The 14165-nt window shown below is 41.0% G+C and overlaps 1 protein-coding gene across 2 annotated transcripts in view; it reads right to left on the reverse strand.

The window, feature by feature from the left end:
- Window positions 1–567: 567 nt before the first annotated feature.
- EEIG2 (EEIG family member 2) overlaps window positions 568–14165 on the reverse strand; it is an 81709-nt gene continuing 68111 nt past the window's right edge. The window contains exon 11 of one of the 2 annotated variants that reach the window (XM_024230761.3): window positions 568–958. In XM_024230761.3, coding sequence (XP_024086529.1) covers window positions 940–958 — 19 coding nt within the window. In that variant the 3' untranslated portion in view covers window positions 568–939. Of the gene's footprint in view, window positions 959–7026; window positions 11270–14165 lie in introns of those variants that run through there. The other variant, XM_024230753.3, reaches the window with a different exon arrangement.

The raw sequence follows: 14165 nt of genomic DNA on the forward strand, positions 1-14165 counted from the left end.
AATTTGACATGAGATTTGGGCAAGGACAGAAATACAAACCATATCAATTGTGATATTAAAAATTTAAGAGAAAGTTATCAAATAGTGTTCAAAACCTTTTCCTTGGGGTAAGAGTAGCTTTAAAATTTTTCTGGGATTCTCCATCTCCTTAATGCCAAATTCTAACCTGTGTAATATTTAGTCTAGAACATCAATAAAACAGGAATGGAGGTGGTTGGAGGGCATAGAAGCCTCTTCATGACGTAATTGCTGTCCATGTTTTTTTTGTTGTTGTTCTTTTTTTGAGACAGAGTCTTGTTCTGTTACCCAGGCTGGAGTGCAGTGGCACAATCATGGCTCACTGTAGCCTCAGACTCTGGGCTAAAATAATCCTCCCACCTCACCTCCTCCCCACCAGTAGCTTGAACTACCGGCATGTACCACCATCAGCTAATTAAAAATTTGTAGAGATAGGGTCTCACTATATTGCCCAGACTGGTCTTGAACTTCTGGGCTCAAGTGATCCTCCTGTCTCAGCTTCCCAAAGTGCTGGGATTGTTTTTTGAGCACCCTCTTCTCAGGATGGAATTGGGGTGGTAGTACTAACGGGAGAAAGAAACATGGCTTCACCTCATGGGGGAAAACAGTAGTTTAAATGAGAGGCATTTCTTAGGCACAGGAATCCAGAGGTAAGTCCCAGGCATGGGAGCTCTGCCACTTTAGGGACCCAGACGTCCATCCTGCATGTTGTGGCTACTTAGCATGCCACCCAGGGACAGAGAGAGAGATTTGAGCTCTGGCTACTACTTTCATATTCTGAAACAGCAGAAAGAAGAGAAGGGACAAAGGGCACACACAAGCTGTCTGGTAAGGCTTGCTGTGGGTTGTTACGCAACACGACTGCTTACTTCCTGTTGATCAGAATGAAGTCTTCAGGCCACACAAAGGGAAGCTGATGTATTAGTCTGTTCTTGCATTGCTGTAAAGAAATAGCAGAGACTGGGTAATAAAGAGGTTTATTGGCTCATGGTTCCAAAGACTGTACAGGAAGCATAGCAGCTTCTGCTTCTGGGGAGGCCTCAGGAAACTTCCAGTAATGGCAGAAGGCAAAGGGTTGGGGCGGGGCGAGGCATCTCACATGGTGGGAGCAGGAGCAAGATAGAGCGAGGGGGTGGTGCTAAACACTTAAACAGATCTTGGGAGGACTCTATCAGGAGAACAGCACCAAGGGGATGGTGCTAAACCATTCACAAAGGATCCACTCCCATGATCACTTCCCACCAGGCCCCACCTTCAACATCAGGGATTACAGTTTGACATGAAATTTGAATGGGGACACAGATCCAAACCGTATCAGCTGAGAAATGTAGTTTTTATTCTGGGAGGTCATGTGTCCACTTGGTCTGCCAAGGAACAAGGGGAGAAGGAACACTGTGGCAAATAACCATCTGTGCCACAGCTAGGACATCCTGACCGGTCTGGAATGGGGGCTATGCAGATGCAGAGTTGGTGCCTGGGAGAGGGCTGGGGGGAGTAATTCTCGAGCTGAGTTTCCAAGGGTTAATAATTAAGCAGATGGGAAGGGGATTTGGTGAGGGGGGAGAGAATTAAGGGATTCTGATGAGAACCGTCTTTTAATCACATTCCATTGGTAAACCAGCTGTTTTTTCCTTGAATTTCTAATACTGCTATCAGACTTCCCCCATGAATGCTCAAAGGTGCACATGAACAAGAGATTTGTAGCCCCACCCTATTCCTGCTCTCAAAGGCCCTCTGTCCTCACCTTTCTAGGCCTCTGCAGTTTTCACTCTAGAGTTCCCTTCTCATCATTGCTCTTCTGTGGTAGAGCCAAGGTTTCTAGCCAAGACCAGCCCTTTCTCTGATCTTTCTTGAAAATTAATCAGTTAACTTTGTTCGAGCCTAATCACTGGAGCCCCCACGTGGAAACATTTTAAATGCTCATGACTGCCATGGGGGCTGGAGCCACTCTTTCCCATAGCCTTCCTGCTCTCTGCAGCTTCTGTACCTACGTTCTTCTTGAGAAGTTTGTCTTTCCCCCAACCTGGATACAGGCCTTTCTTTGCACACTGAAAGGCTCATTGATACTCGAGGTCAGGGGTTGCCAGACGTGCTTTTGGGGCTAGATAGTAAATCTTTGCAGGTGATCCAGTCTCTATCACAACTATTCAACTCTGCTTGAGTCAAAGCTACCACAGACAATGTGAAAACAAGTGGGCTGAGCAGGAGACAGAATTTAATCTGCAGTCTTCTTTGAGAGAAGGTTCTCACTGCCACTGCCCACCTCCCAGACTAGATGTGAAATCTGCACTACCAGGTATTGAAACCTCCCTGGTCCTTGAGATCTGAATACAATTTGCCGCCAACTCCTATTTCCATAGTCTGGGTAACTCCAAAACTCTGAGACTTCTATGATTTCCTAAAAGCTTAAGTTATCACAGCACTGCCTGCCTTCAAGTTCAGTTCCATACAACTGAGATGTGAATCTCAGTCCCTTCTATGCTGCCACGAGGGTCCTCAAACACGTCCCACCTTACCCTCCTCCTCACCTGGCAGCAGCTCCCATCTCACCTTCCCCAGCTCCCCTCGCTTGCCCCACCCTCTCCCCTCCTTTCCTGTGACTGCCAACCTGCCGCCCCACGGCACGCCCAGCAGTTCAGCTCCCTTCAAGTGTTCTCAGCCCTCAGTTCTGCCAGTGGTTATCAAGGGAGAACTCCAAATAAAGGCAATTTCCTCAACTAGAGTTTGGGTGCCAAGAACATTAAATCTTTATCTCGTTATGCCTGGTCCTGTGGAGACTGTGTGTCAAGCAGTTGACAGGAAGTCAGGGACTGAGCAGCGTCAGCAGTGGCAATGTGGTCTTTTGAAGACTGAGAACTCTGGGTTTCTGCCTTCATGAAGGATGCTAGGTGCTAACTACAGCAAACATGGCTTATTACATTTGTGAACCTCGAAAATTTGAGACAGGTCTCAGCTAATTTAGAAAGTTTATTTTCCCAAGGTTGAGGACACGCTCCCATGACACAGTCCCAGGAGGTCCTGACGACATGTACCCAAGGTGGTCGGGGCACATCTTGGTTTTGTACATTTTAGGGAGACATGAGACATTAATCAATATATGTAAGAAGTACATTGGTTCCATCCAGAAAGGTGGGGACAACTCAAAGCAAGGAGGGGGCTTCCAGGGCACTGGTAGAGGAGAGACAAATGGTTGCATTTTTTTGAGTTTCTGATAAGCTTTTCCAAAGGAGGCAGCCAGATATGCATCTATCTCAGTGAGCAGAGGGATGACTTTGAATAGAATGGGAGGTAGGTTTGCTCTGAGTAGTTTCCAGGTTGAATTTTCCTTTCAGCTTAGTTATTTTAGGGGTCCAAGATATTTTCCTTTCACATATATCATGCACATCCTTGGCGATAACTAGAAAAAGGGGACAGCTGGGAATATTGCTGAGGTCTAGCAAACAAGCTGCTAGGAGCTGGAAGTCGGAAACGTGTATAGTAAATGTTAAATACTAGCTTTTGAAGCCAGCAGTATGTGTTAATACCTTTTATCTTGAAAGTTAACAATTCATGTCCTCTATTTCTCTGTTGGGTTCTTAATGTTCCTGCTGAATTGTATGTACTCTGCCTGCACACTTTTGCCTGTATTGCTGCAACAATCTTATTTCTTTCTACCTGCTCCACTTCATCCTGCATGCTAGACTCAAGCTAGAATTAGTCAGATTAAACTGTGATCTGATTGTATTGTCTTACCCAACAACACGACTCCCTGCTCCCACACATCACCCTTGACCCATCAGAGCCTTTGCTTTCACTGAACAGGCTCTGTGTGTTCTCACTGCTGTGTCCCACCTGGCCCTGTACATATGTTCTTTACCATGCTGCCCAAGCAGTGCTTTTGGGTAGAAATCTTCATGGAACTGTACTTACAGAATTTTTCATTAATCCTACACCAAAGGAAACAATTTTACTTTAAGCAAAATGTGCAATGCTTCAAAGTCTGTTGAAATTATTTCAAATTTTAAAAATTACTGACAAGATAAAAAATGTGTTTTTCCTTTGGTCTAAATGTCATGAAATATATGTGAAATAGGAGCAGATAGGATCACTTGAGACAGGTAGACTTGAACTGAATCAACAGACGTTCAAGGCCAGAAGGTGGCACACTTTTCCTATTTTAAGTAGCTGCACATACTCCCTTTAAGGATTCCCCAATATAAGATTCAAAAAGCAAGATGCCGAAAAAGCTTAGCATGCCAACTTTCTGCAGAGGTTTGAGGTTTTCTGCAATGCATACACTAAGAAAAAACAGTGTTGAAATGGTTTGAAGATCTGCGGTGAAGTCAATCTCTTAAGAAATGGTTGAGGTAATACCTCAACCTAGCTGGGTTATAAATGCATGGGAAGGAGGTCTAAACATTCATTTGGGAAATTTTCTGACATTTCCTATTAAATAGGTTCACATGGAATAGAGATCACTGACCCAGGGAATGTCTAAATTTATGCCTGTTTAGGTTTCTTTTTTTTTTTTTTTTAGAGAGAGTCTCACTGTCGCCCAGGCTGGAGTGCAATGGCATGATCTCAGCTCACTGCAACTTCCACCTCCCAGGTTCAAGTGATTCTCCTGCCTCAGCCTCCCAAGTAGCTGGGATTACAGGCACCCGCCACCACGCCCAGCTAATTTTTTTGTATTTTTAGTAGAGACGGGGTTTCACCATGTTGGTCAGACTGGCCACAAACTCCTGACCTCAGATGATCCACCCACCTTGGCCTCCCAAAGTGCTGGGATTACAGGCGTGAGCCACTGCGCCCAGCCTAGGTTTCTTAATTTTTTGTTACATTTTGTATAATGTGGAATGGATTAATTCCACCAGTGATTTCCTACCTATCATACAAATGGAAGGAAAGATTTCATTATGTGCTGCTACCAGATAAGTGATGCATAGGTACAGGAAGCGAAGTGAAAACAGGTGAAAGAGAAAGGGTAAGACAGACAGAGAAAGAGGAAGAAAACCACCAGGTGTTGAAGAAAGGTGGACCAAGTCGAAACAAGAAGGCTGGGTCTGAGAATTCCATGTTGGAGATGTGGGCAGCGTCTGAGGGGGCAGATCAGAATCCTACCAGGTTTTGCTGTGATCTGGTACACTTATTCTGGGTGATCCTCTGTACTAGGGAGGAGTGTGGAGGGTTTCCCCTAGAGTGTCCATACCCTACTCTGTCCTGACAAGAGACAGGGTGCTTTCTCTTTAGTCACATAACCTTTTTAAATCTGTACTGTCCAGGGAGGCCCTGACAATCTGCAGAGAAGATGCTGGGTTCAAACTGACATTAAACCATAGTTCTTTGTTAATATTAAATTGCTATTATAATTTGAATATCAGCAGAGGTACACTGTTGGCATTGTTTTTGCTCTCTGAGGACATTCTGGTCTACAGGAATAGAACAGTCTGTACGAGGATATAGGTGACACTAAATACCATTTGTTAAGTGATGATCTTAAACTGTAATAGTGAAAAAATTTTTGTGGGTACATAGTAGGTGTATATATTTATGGGGGGTATATGAGATATTTTGATATAGGCATGTAATGTGTAATAATCACATCAGGGTAAATGTGTTTTAACAGTTAACATTAACATTAATAATGTGAAGTAACAGTATCTGTTACTTCAAGCATTTATCCTTTGCGTTACAAACAATCCAATTATACTTTTTTTTTTTTTTGAGATGGAGTCTTGCTCTGTCTGTCGCCCAGGCTGGAATACAATGGTGCGATCTCGGCTCACTGCAACCTCTGTCTCCTGGGTTCAAGCGATTCTCCTGCCTCAGCCTCCCGAGTAGCTGGGATTACAGGCGTGCACCACCACGCCCGACTAATTTTGTATTTTTAGTAGAGATGGGGTTTCACCATGTTGGTCAGGCTGGTCTCAAACTCCTGACCTCTAGTGACCCACCTGCCTTGACCTCCCAAAGTGCTGGGATTACAGGCGTGAGCCACTGCGCCTGCCCCAATTATACTCTTAAAATGTACAATTAAATTATTTTTGACTATAGTTACCCTTTTTTGCTAGCAAATACTACGTCTTATTCATTCTTTTTTTTTGCCCACCTCCCACACCCTACCCCCTAACTACCCTTCCCAGCCTCTGGTCTATCTCCATGAGTTCAATTATTTTAATTTGTAGTTCCCACAAATAAGTAAGAACATGTGAAGTCTGTCTTTCTGTGCCTGGCCTATTTTACTTAACATAATGGCCTCCAGTTCCATCCATGTTGTTGCAAATGACAGGATCTCATTCTTTTTTATTGCTGAATGGTACTCTACTGCATTTATGTACCACATTTTCTCTATGAATTCATCTAAGTGTTGATGGACACTTAGGTTGCTTCCAAACCTTGGGTATTGTGAATAGTGCTGCAATAAATGTAAAAGAAGTGCAGATATCTCTTCAATGTACTTATTTCCTTTCTTTTGGGTATACACTAATAGTGGCACATTTAATAAGCATCTGTATGTCCAACACTAGAAATTAGTATATGTGTATAGATGCTATATGAAGGCAAATTTTGACTTGATGGACCACCGAGTGCCTAGAAAGTAGCATACTCTTAACAATAATGCCCATGTCTTTCATCACAACCCAATAGAGTGTTGGTGTTATGCCCATCCTAGATTAGAAAATAGGTTCAGGCCAGGTGCATGGGCTCACACCTGCAATCCTAGCACTTTGGGAGGCCAAGGTGGGAGGATCACTTGAGCTCAGGAGTTTGAGGCCAGGTTCAGAGGGGAGTTTGTATTCAGACTCAGGTTTGTCTCTCCCAAAGCCCAGGTCCATGCCACTGCATGGGCTGCCCAAGGGTTCAAATCCGCCACTGGGGGCGTTCAAATCTGTCCCATGCTCCCTGGTAATAAATAAAGAAACCCTCAGGGATAAGTTATTTTGGTTCTTTCATTTCTGTTTTCTTACCTTGGCACAATTTTCTGATAGAATCTTAACTGATATTTTAAAAGATAAAGAACATCTAAACTTTTAATATATGATTTTTATTGAACATGTTCACCTTTACATTATTACAAACATTTTACAAATAAAAAATTGGTTTTTGTAAAAAAAAAAAAAGAAACATTTCCTGAATTATCACTGTATAGTTGAAACAAAGAAATAAAATATATAAATATGAAGGTCATTCTCCAAGTATTAGAACAGAATACTGATGGAATCACTTCAGTAAAGTTATTCATAAACATTTGCATGGTTACCCACACACTGTATCACCTTCCAAAAAATCAAACACATGAGAGGAAGGGGAGCCTCAAATGAGATGTATCTAAATGTCCTTTCTCCATGGGATTTGGTCAACGCATATCAGTAAGATAATTTCTTTGCTATATACACAAGATAAACATTTGAAAATGCAGAATACATTGTGTAAATTAAAAATTTTGTCAGCTTTGTTGTATGGGGAGTAACTACATAGACCACCCACACAAACATTTAAAATATACTGTGTATATATTATCTTACAAAAATCGCATATGTAAGGGAATAAGGCCTTTATTTCCAGAGCATCTTAACATAGGATTAATATGGGTATATTCATCTTTTATATTTTAGACTTCAAATTCTTTAACATCTCAGCTATTAACATTATGCATAGTACCTAAGACAACATATGAGTAGTGGCATAACACAATTTCAACTACAGTGCTTGGTTGTATTCACATGACGTACCATCTAGAACTGACCAAACAGAATTTCAGAACTGCCCAATTTAAAAGACCTGTTAAGAAAATAAAATGCAACCCCGTCATATGAGCCCAGTTTGTCTCTCAGAGCGTTGCTATATATACTGGAAGCCTGACACTTCATTTAATACTTCGTTTAATACTTAAATGAAGTATTTGGTAATAATGTCAGCTTCAGCCTGCAAAGTGTTCTAGTCAGCATAGAAATCTGAAAGTCTAAAATTACTTCGGTATGTTAATTAAAACTAACTGCTGTTTGAATTTGAGTATGTTTTGTCTGGAGGCTAGTTGGAGATTTTTTTCTCCCTTCTAGCAACAAATTGGCTAAGTGGTCAACCTCTGTGGCTCAGTTTTGTAAAAAAAGCATACAGAAAAGAAACTAGGCTGGGCACAGTGGCTCATGCCTGTGCTCCTAGCACTTTGGGAGGCCAAGGTGGGAGGATCATTTGAGCCTGGGAGTTGGAGGCTGTAGTGAGCAACGATTGCGCCACTACACTCCAGCCTAGGTGACTGAGCAAGACCCTGTCTCTCTTAAAAAGGGAAGAAAAAAAAGAAAAAAGGAAAAAAGAATCTGGAATTTGGATATTATTCTGATAGTGTTAAGCTGGAATGGGAGGAGTGGTGGAGTTTAGGATTCTTGGTCAAGACTTTTTCAAGATCATATGCACTAATCCACATTAGCTGTTGATATAAGCAGCCTTCAAAAACACCACAAAGGGGAGTCAACCATTCGAGTGTAAACTGATGGCTCAGGGCCTTCTCTGCCCTTTACTAGACTTCATGATCTGTCGGGTCTCAGTCAGCAGCTCAGGGCACAGGAGGTGGGTCTCCTGACTGGCCTGTGCATTCTCCCAAACAAGATATTTAAGACTCTTCTTTATCTCGTCACAAATACACAGCTTTGAAATACCATTAGTCTTTTTCTCTAGGATATAATTAGAAAAAGCCAGGCATGGAGATAGAAAAGATATAATTAGAAAAAGTATTGTATACATCTGCAAATTCTTCAACACTGGGTGATTTGAAATTTGACTTTAATATTTAAAAATAAATTCATTAATAATCTAAATTTTCAAGTCAAATTTTCTAAACTCAAAACATAAACAGAAGTGAACTTGCTATTTAATAAACAGATTTTTTCAACAGCTATATGGTTAAGATGTTCTTAACCATGCTCTCAGAAAAGGAAAATCAGAAAGTAAGGCAGACACTTAGGCAACCCTTAGCGAGTATTTTGAAAGGACTGCACTGAAATTTGAACACAAAGTGTGCCAATGGAACGCAAAATAGAACAAAATGGATCCAGACTTTTGCTGACTACAGAAGACATAGACATTAGTTCTTTTTTCTTCCTTATCAGTGTTTCTATTTATTAAAATATTTGTTATATTTACTACTACATAAATCAAGGTGTATCTGATGGCTGCTAAGATTATAAAGGCATGATTTTTATGCTTTTCAAAATCTCTCTACTTTTTAAAAAGAATTCCGTACCATTTAAAATACTGAGAACCAGTCTTGTATAGAGAGGTGTTGGACCAAGGGCACCCAAGGATGAGTAAGATGGGCATCACCCTGATTGCAGCACCTCTTACGTGTCTGATGAATGTCCTCACTGAACCCCACTTACAATCTAGTTTTATCATTTTCAAAACTGCAAAATCATTTGCACAGCACCAATAAAAATATAGCCTAGAAATAATATTTTGAAAATAGAAAAATATGTTTTTAAAAAATGTCACAATAAATATCTCTCTAAATAATATCTTCATATCTCTATAAAAAACTTTCTTTGATTTTTCCCATAATATATAATGAACGGATCAGTTCACATGAAGACACAATGCAAGCCTTTACCACTTAAGTCCCTTGGTTAGGCTAAAATGTTCAGGTCAATGTTTTATTCTTAAAAATAAATCTTAAAAAATAAAAAGTATAATAACTCAGAACATTCTCTCAGAGTCTCTCTACATTCAAAATATAAAACAGGGTATCATCTTTTAAAAACTTCCAGAATCTCTTTGTTAGAATACTGTTGGATTAATGCAGAATACTCAATCCTTGAAATATAAAAAACAGCAACAAAAGTCTTAATATTAACTATTCAAAATTTTCCAAACCTTTAAATTTGGATATTAAAATAATATAATTTCCTCCTTATTTTTGCCAACGTGAAAACACCTAGACCACAGTCATTCTATTCTGACATATTGTCTTTCTTGGATATGACTTTGAAAGTAAGAATTGGGGAATTACTTGTTATACAGATTCTACATTTTTCTTCACTAATAGTGATTCCACGAAAGTTTAGATCTTTCCACATGGAAACTGTCATTTAAGAACAGAAAAACTCTAAGGTTTATCTGCTGTGCTGCTCAACTGGATCCAGACCAGGTATTCTTATTTTAAAAACTATATTTGATATATGTTATATTCTACTCTTGCCTCAACACAAATCACTTTCGACACAGTGGGGAAGAAAACAGTACCTACAGAGAGCTAAAATGGAAACCTACCAGTCTGCATCAGTCATGGCAAGCAGCTGTCATGCTGCTACCCACCACCACTTCGGAAAACTGTTAGCCTCAGATAAGTCTGAATTTACATAGAAAAGGCTTCTCTGTTTCTGACCATATTACAATTCTCCTCTTTTTCTACATTTTGACTCCTGAAACCAGCAGATCTTAACATTCAATGAGTTAAGATAGCTCTTCTGTTAGGGTGCCCAACACAGTAAGTGTTAAACTTATTTTGAGTCTTTTATGTAGTGCTTGGGGGTGGTTCTGCAGCTCATCTAATATTAATGACAATTAAAAATACATACTGCATAATAATGGCATTACATCCATTCACGTATCTCAGACTTAAATGCACTTGTTATTTCATTTATGACTGATACACTGAGAATTATGAATAAGCACATCACATGTTTAAATTGTAGTCTAACATTTTCCCAAAGCATGAACACCCACACTTTATACAATGCTGTAGGTAGTGTAATAGGGAAGATTTCCAGAACAGGAATTATAACTATCTTGACAAAATCTATAGGGTTTAAGTTATATTCATGTACTGTCTCTCAAACTAAAAAAACCAAACCATAGAGCTCAAATCTATTGAGCCTCTTGATCACAGATTTTTACACTTGAATCCTAAAATGATACTCCGATGTATATAATGCTGTTTTCTCCACTGGGGTGTTCTGAAAGAAAAAGCAGGCTTTTCATTATGATGTGCAGTGACCACAGAAGCCAGGTGCTTCCAAGGCACACAGTGGCACAGTGCCTGGAGACTGCCATGCAGATGTTCCCCTTTGGTGGCTGGTACAGGATGGCGGTGGGTCTTTCCAGAGAAGAAACCAGCATTGGCTTTCCTCTTGATAGTTGAGGTTCATTTTCTATTAAGTGCCTGAATAAAATGCCTTGATACATCAACTACTCACATCTTAAATCCACAAGGAAATGTTTTCACCAACTTGACTTCTAGCGTTTGATCACAACTTGTTCATAAGCTCCAGACCCCACCCTAAAACAGCAGTGGAAAAAAACTTCAAAATTTTGAGCCGTAGTGTTTGAAACTTTTCCAAGTAACCTTGCCCCTGGAGAGATGGGGCACTGGGTATTTTTCTACTAGATTTGATTTCCACAAGGTTTAAAGGCATCACGGATAGAAACTATGTGAAATATTAAATGTTTACCATTAATACATTGGATTAGCCTAGATCCTGATTCTCTTGCACTTATTCCCACAATAATCTATTAGAATTCCCCAATTCTTGACCTATCGACAAATGGTGGCAAGAAATGCTCTTCGAACATGTTTATCTATTCATTCCAAAATAGGTCTCATCCAAGAGCATATGTTGACTCTGGCAGTGCATCAGAACTTGCACTGAGTTAATGATGATGGTCTTCAGCTGTCATAATATTGTGGCGTTTTCACGGCAGGGTCTTCATTCTGTTGCCCAGACGGAAGTGCAGTGGCATGACTGAAGCTCACTGCAACCAGAACTCCTGGGCTCAAGCAATCCTCCTAACTCAGCCTTCCAAAGTGCTGGGTTACAGGCATGAGCCACCACGCCTGGCCCATTACTGCCTGAAGTTATCACCAGGTACCCATTTCCCAATTTGTCAAGGTGTTAGGGTATACCCTACTACTTGTCATTTTACCATAAGTGTGCCTGAGTTTAGTAAGCCCAGAAGCAACCACCATGACTAGTGTCTCCCCTTAATGGCATTTTAAGAGGAAATTGTAAACAACAGAAGTAAGGTAGTGATTACTAGCCCACCACGGACTTGGCTGGACTTCTCAGTTGATTGCCCAGAAACTCCTGTTCTCACAGATTCATTCTACAGAAGAAATAGGAACTTCCTCAACAGAATGCCAGTGAGCACCCATTCATACCTACAGAAGATCAGAATTTGAAGAAACCATGGTGGGCAGCATGGCACACTGGCTTTTAGATGCCCTTTTAAATATGTTCTGCCTCTGGCCATGATGAAGTAACAGGAACCAGACTTTCTCTCCTGCCTTATATAATTAGAAAACTGGATAGAATAAGTGAAATGACAGTTTGCACATACTAGACAACAGGCAGTGCAGGACTGTGGTCCCAAGAAACAAGAAATAAACGAAGAGAGCCCGACAACTGCCCCAGCTAGCTGCCTGAAGCAGTTTCCTTCAGGATCTTCTAAACCTGCAGTGCAGAGAGGAAGACCCCAAACACAGCCTGCTGGTCTCTTTGAGTGGAGGAGTCAGAGATCAAAGCTCAGAGGGGCTAGGGACTAGAATTTGTAGATGAGAATAACACAAGGAGGGGTTGGGGAAAATAATGGCTAGAGAATTCCAAATTTGATGAAAACTGTAAACCCATAGATCCAAAAAGCTTGATGAACCCCAGGCAGAATAAGCACAAAAAGCTTGATGAACCCCAGGCAGAATAAGCACAGGGAAAAACATATCAAGGCACATCATAGCCAAAGTGCTAAAAACCAGTAATAAAGAGAAAATCTTAAAAGCAGCCAGATATAAAAGACAAATCACATACAGAAGAATAAAATAAAAATACAGGCAGACTTCTTGTCAGAAAAAATTTAACGTCCCTAAAGGAAAGCAGGCAGGTGCATGCCAGTCCCAGTAAGAAAACCCAAGTGGGCCAGGCTGTATCCTGGGCAACACAGCAAGACCTTGTCTCCACAAAAAGTTAAAAAAGAAAAGCTGGGCATGGTGGCTCACACCTGTAGTCCTAGCTACTCAGGGGCTGAGGCAGAAGGTTCGCTTGAGGGCAGGAATTGGAGACTGCAGTGAGCTGTGATCACATCACTGTGCTCCAGCCTGGGCAACAGAGTGAGACCTCGTCTTTCAAAAATGAAAACCAAAAAACGTTACATAAGTCATCTAATTTAATCTCACATCCTATGAGTTCAGTATCTTATTTATCACTCTCATTTTATAGGCAAGGAAACTGAGACTTACAGAGGTCAATAGTATCAATCAATAGTGGAAGAGCTAGGACTTGACCCCAGGCAGTCTGATAAGACAGCCCATGCTTTTGACCATTTACTATTTAAATTCCTTTTGGCTGAAGGCTTGGCACAATGGCTCATGCCTATAATCTCAGCACTTTGAGAGGCTGGAGTGGGAGGATCACTTGAGGCCAGGAGTTTAAGACCAGCCTGGGCAACACAGTGAGACTCTGTCTCTATAAAAAAAAAAAAAAAAAAAAAAAATGCTGGGCATGGTGGTGCACGCCTGTAGTCCTAGTTACTCAGCAGGCTGAGCCCGGGGTTGAAGGCTGCAGTGAGCCGAGATTGTGCCACTGCACTCCAGCCTGGGTGACAGGGTGAGACCCTATCTCTTAGAAAAAAAAATTCCATTTGGTTGGAACTATATTTTCTGCTGTTCCTCTACCTAAATTAATAAAGCCAGGGCTTACTGAGTATATTATGTCATTTACCCTTTAAAATTACTCCATGAGATAGGCATGGTTATTCCTACTTTTCAGCAGAGGTAACTAAAGTTCTATTGAAGTTAAGTGATTTACTCAGGCCCCAAAAGTGGTCTGGCTAGGATGTGAACCCAAGTCTCTAACTCAAAAACACATGTTCTCTCCATCATTCATACCACTGTCCTCATAAATGTTACTTTTCTAGCTGGTTCCCCCTGCTACTGGTCTTTCCTTGCTCTGATCTACCCTTCAAATTATGGCCAGTTATTTTTCTAAAATGCCAATCTGATAGGTTACTTCCCTGCAAAGATGGCCAATGGCTCCCCACTGTGCACATGAGAAGAAGAAACTTTGTTATGGCAAGTGAGGCCCTTTACAACCTAGCTCAGAGATGCTTGCCAACCTCATGCCCTAAATACCCTTTCACAACTCCCTCTCCTCAGAAGAACCTGAACTATATTATTATTGAGCCAG

The sequence above is a fragment of the Pongo abelii genome, chromosome 1 (assembly GCF_028885655.2).
Source record: "Pongo abelii isolate AG06213 chromosome 1, NHGRI_mPonAbe1-v2.0_pri, whole genome shotgun sequence".
Taxonomy (NCBI): Eukaryota; Metazoa; Chordata; class Mammalia; order Primates; family Hominidae; genus Pongo; species Pongo abelii.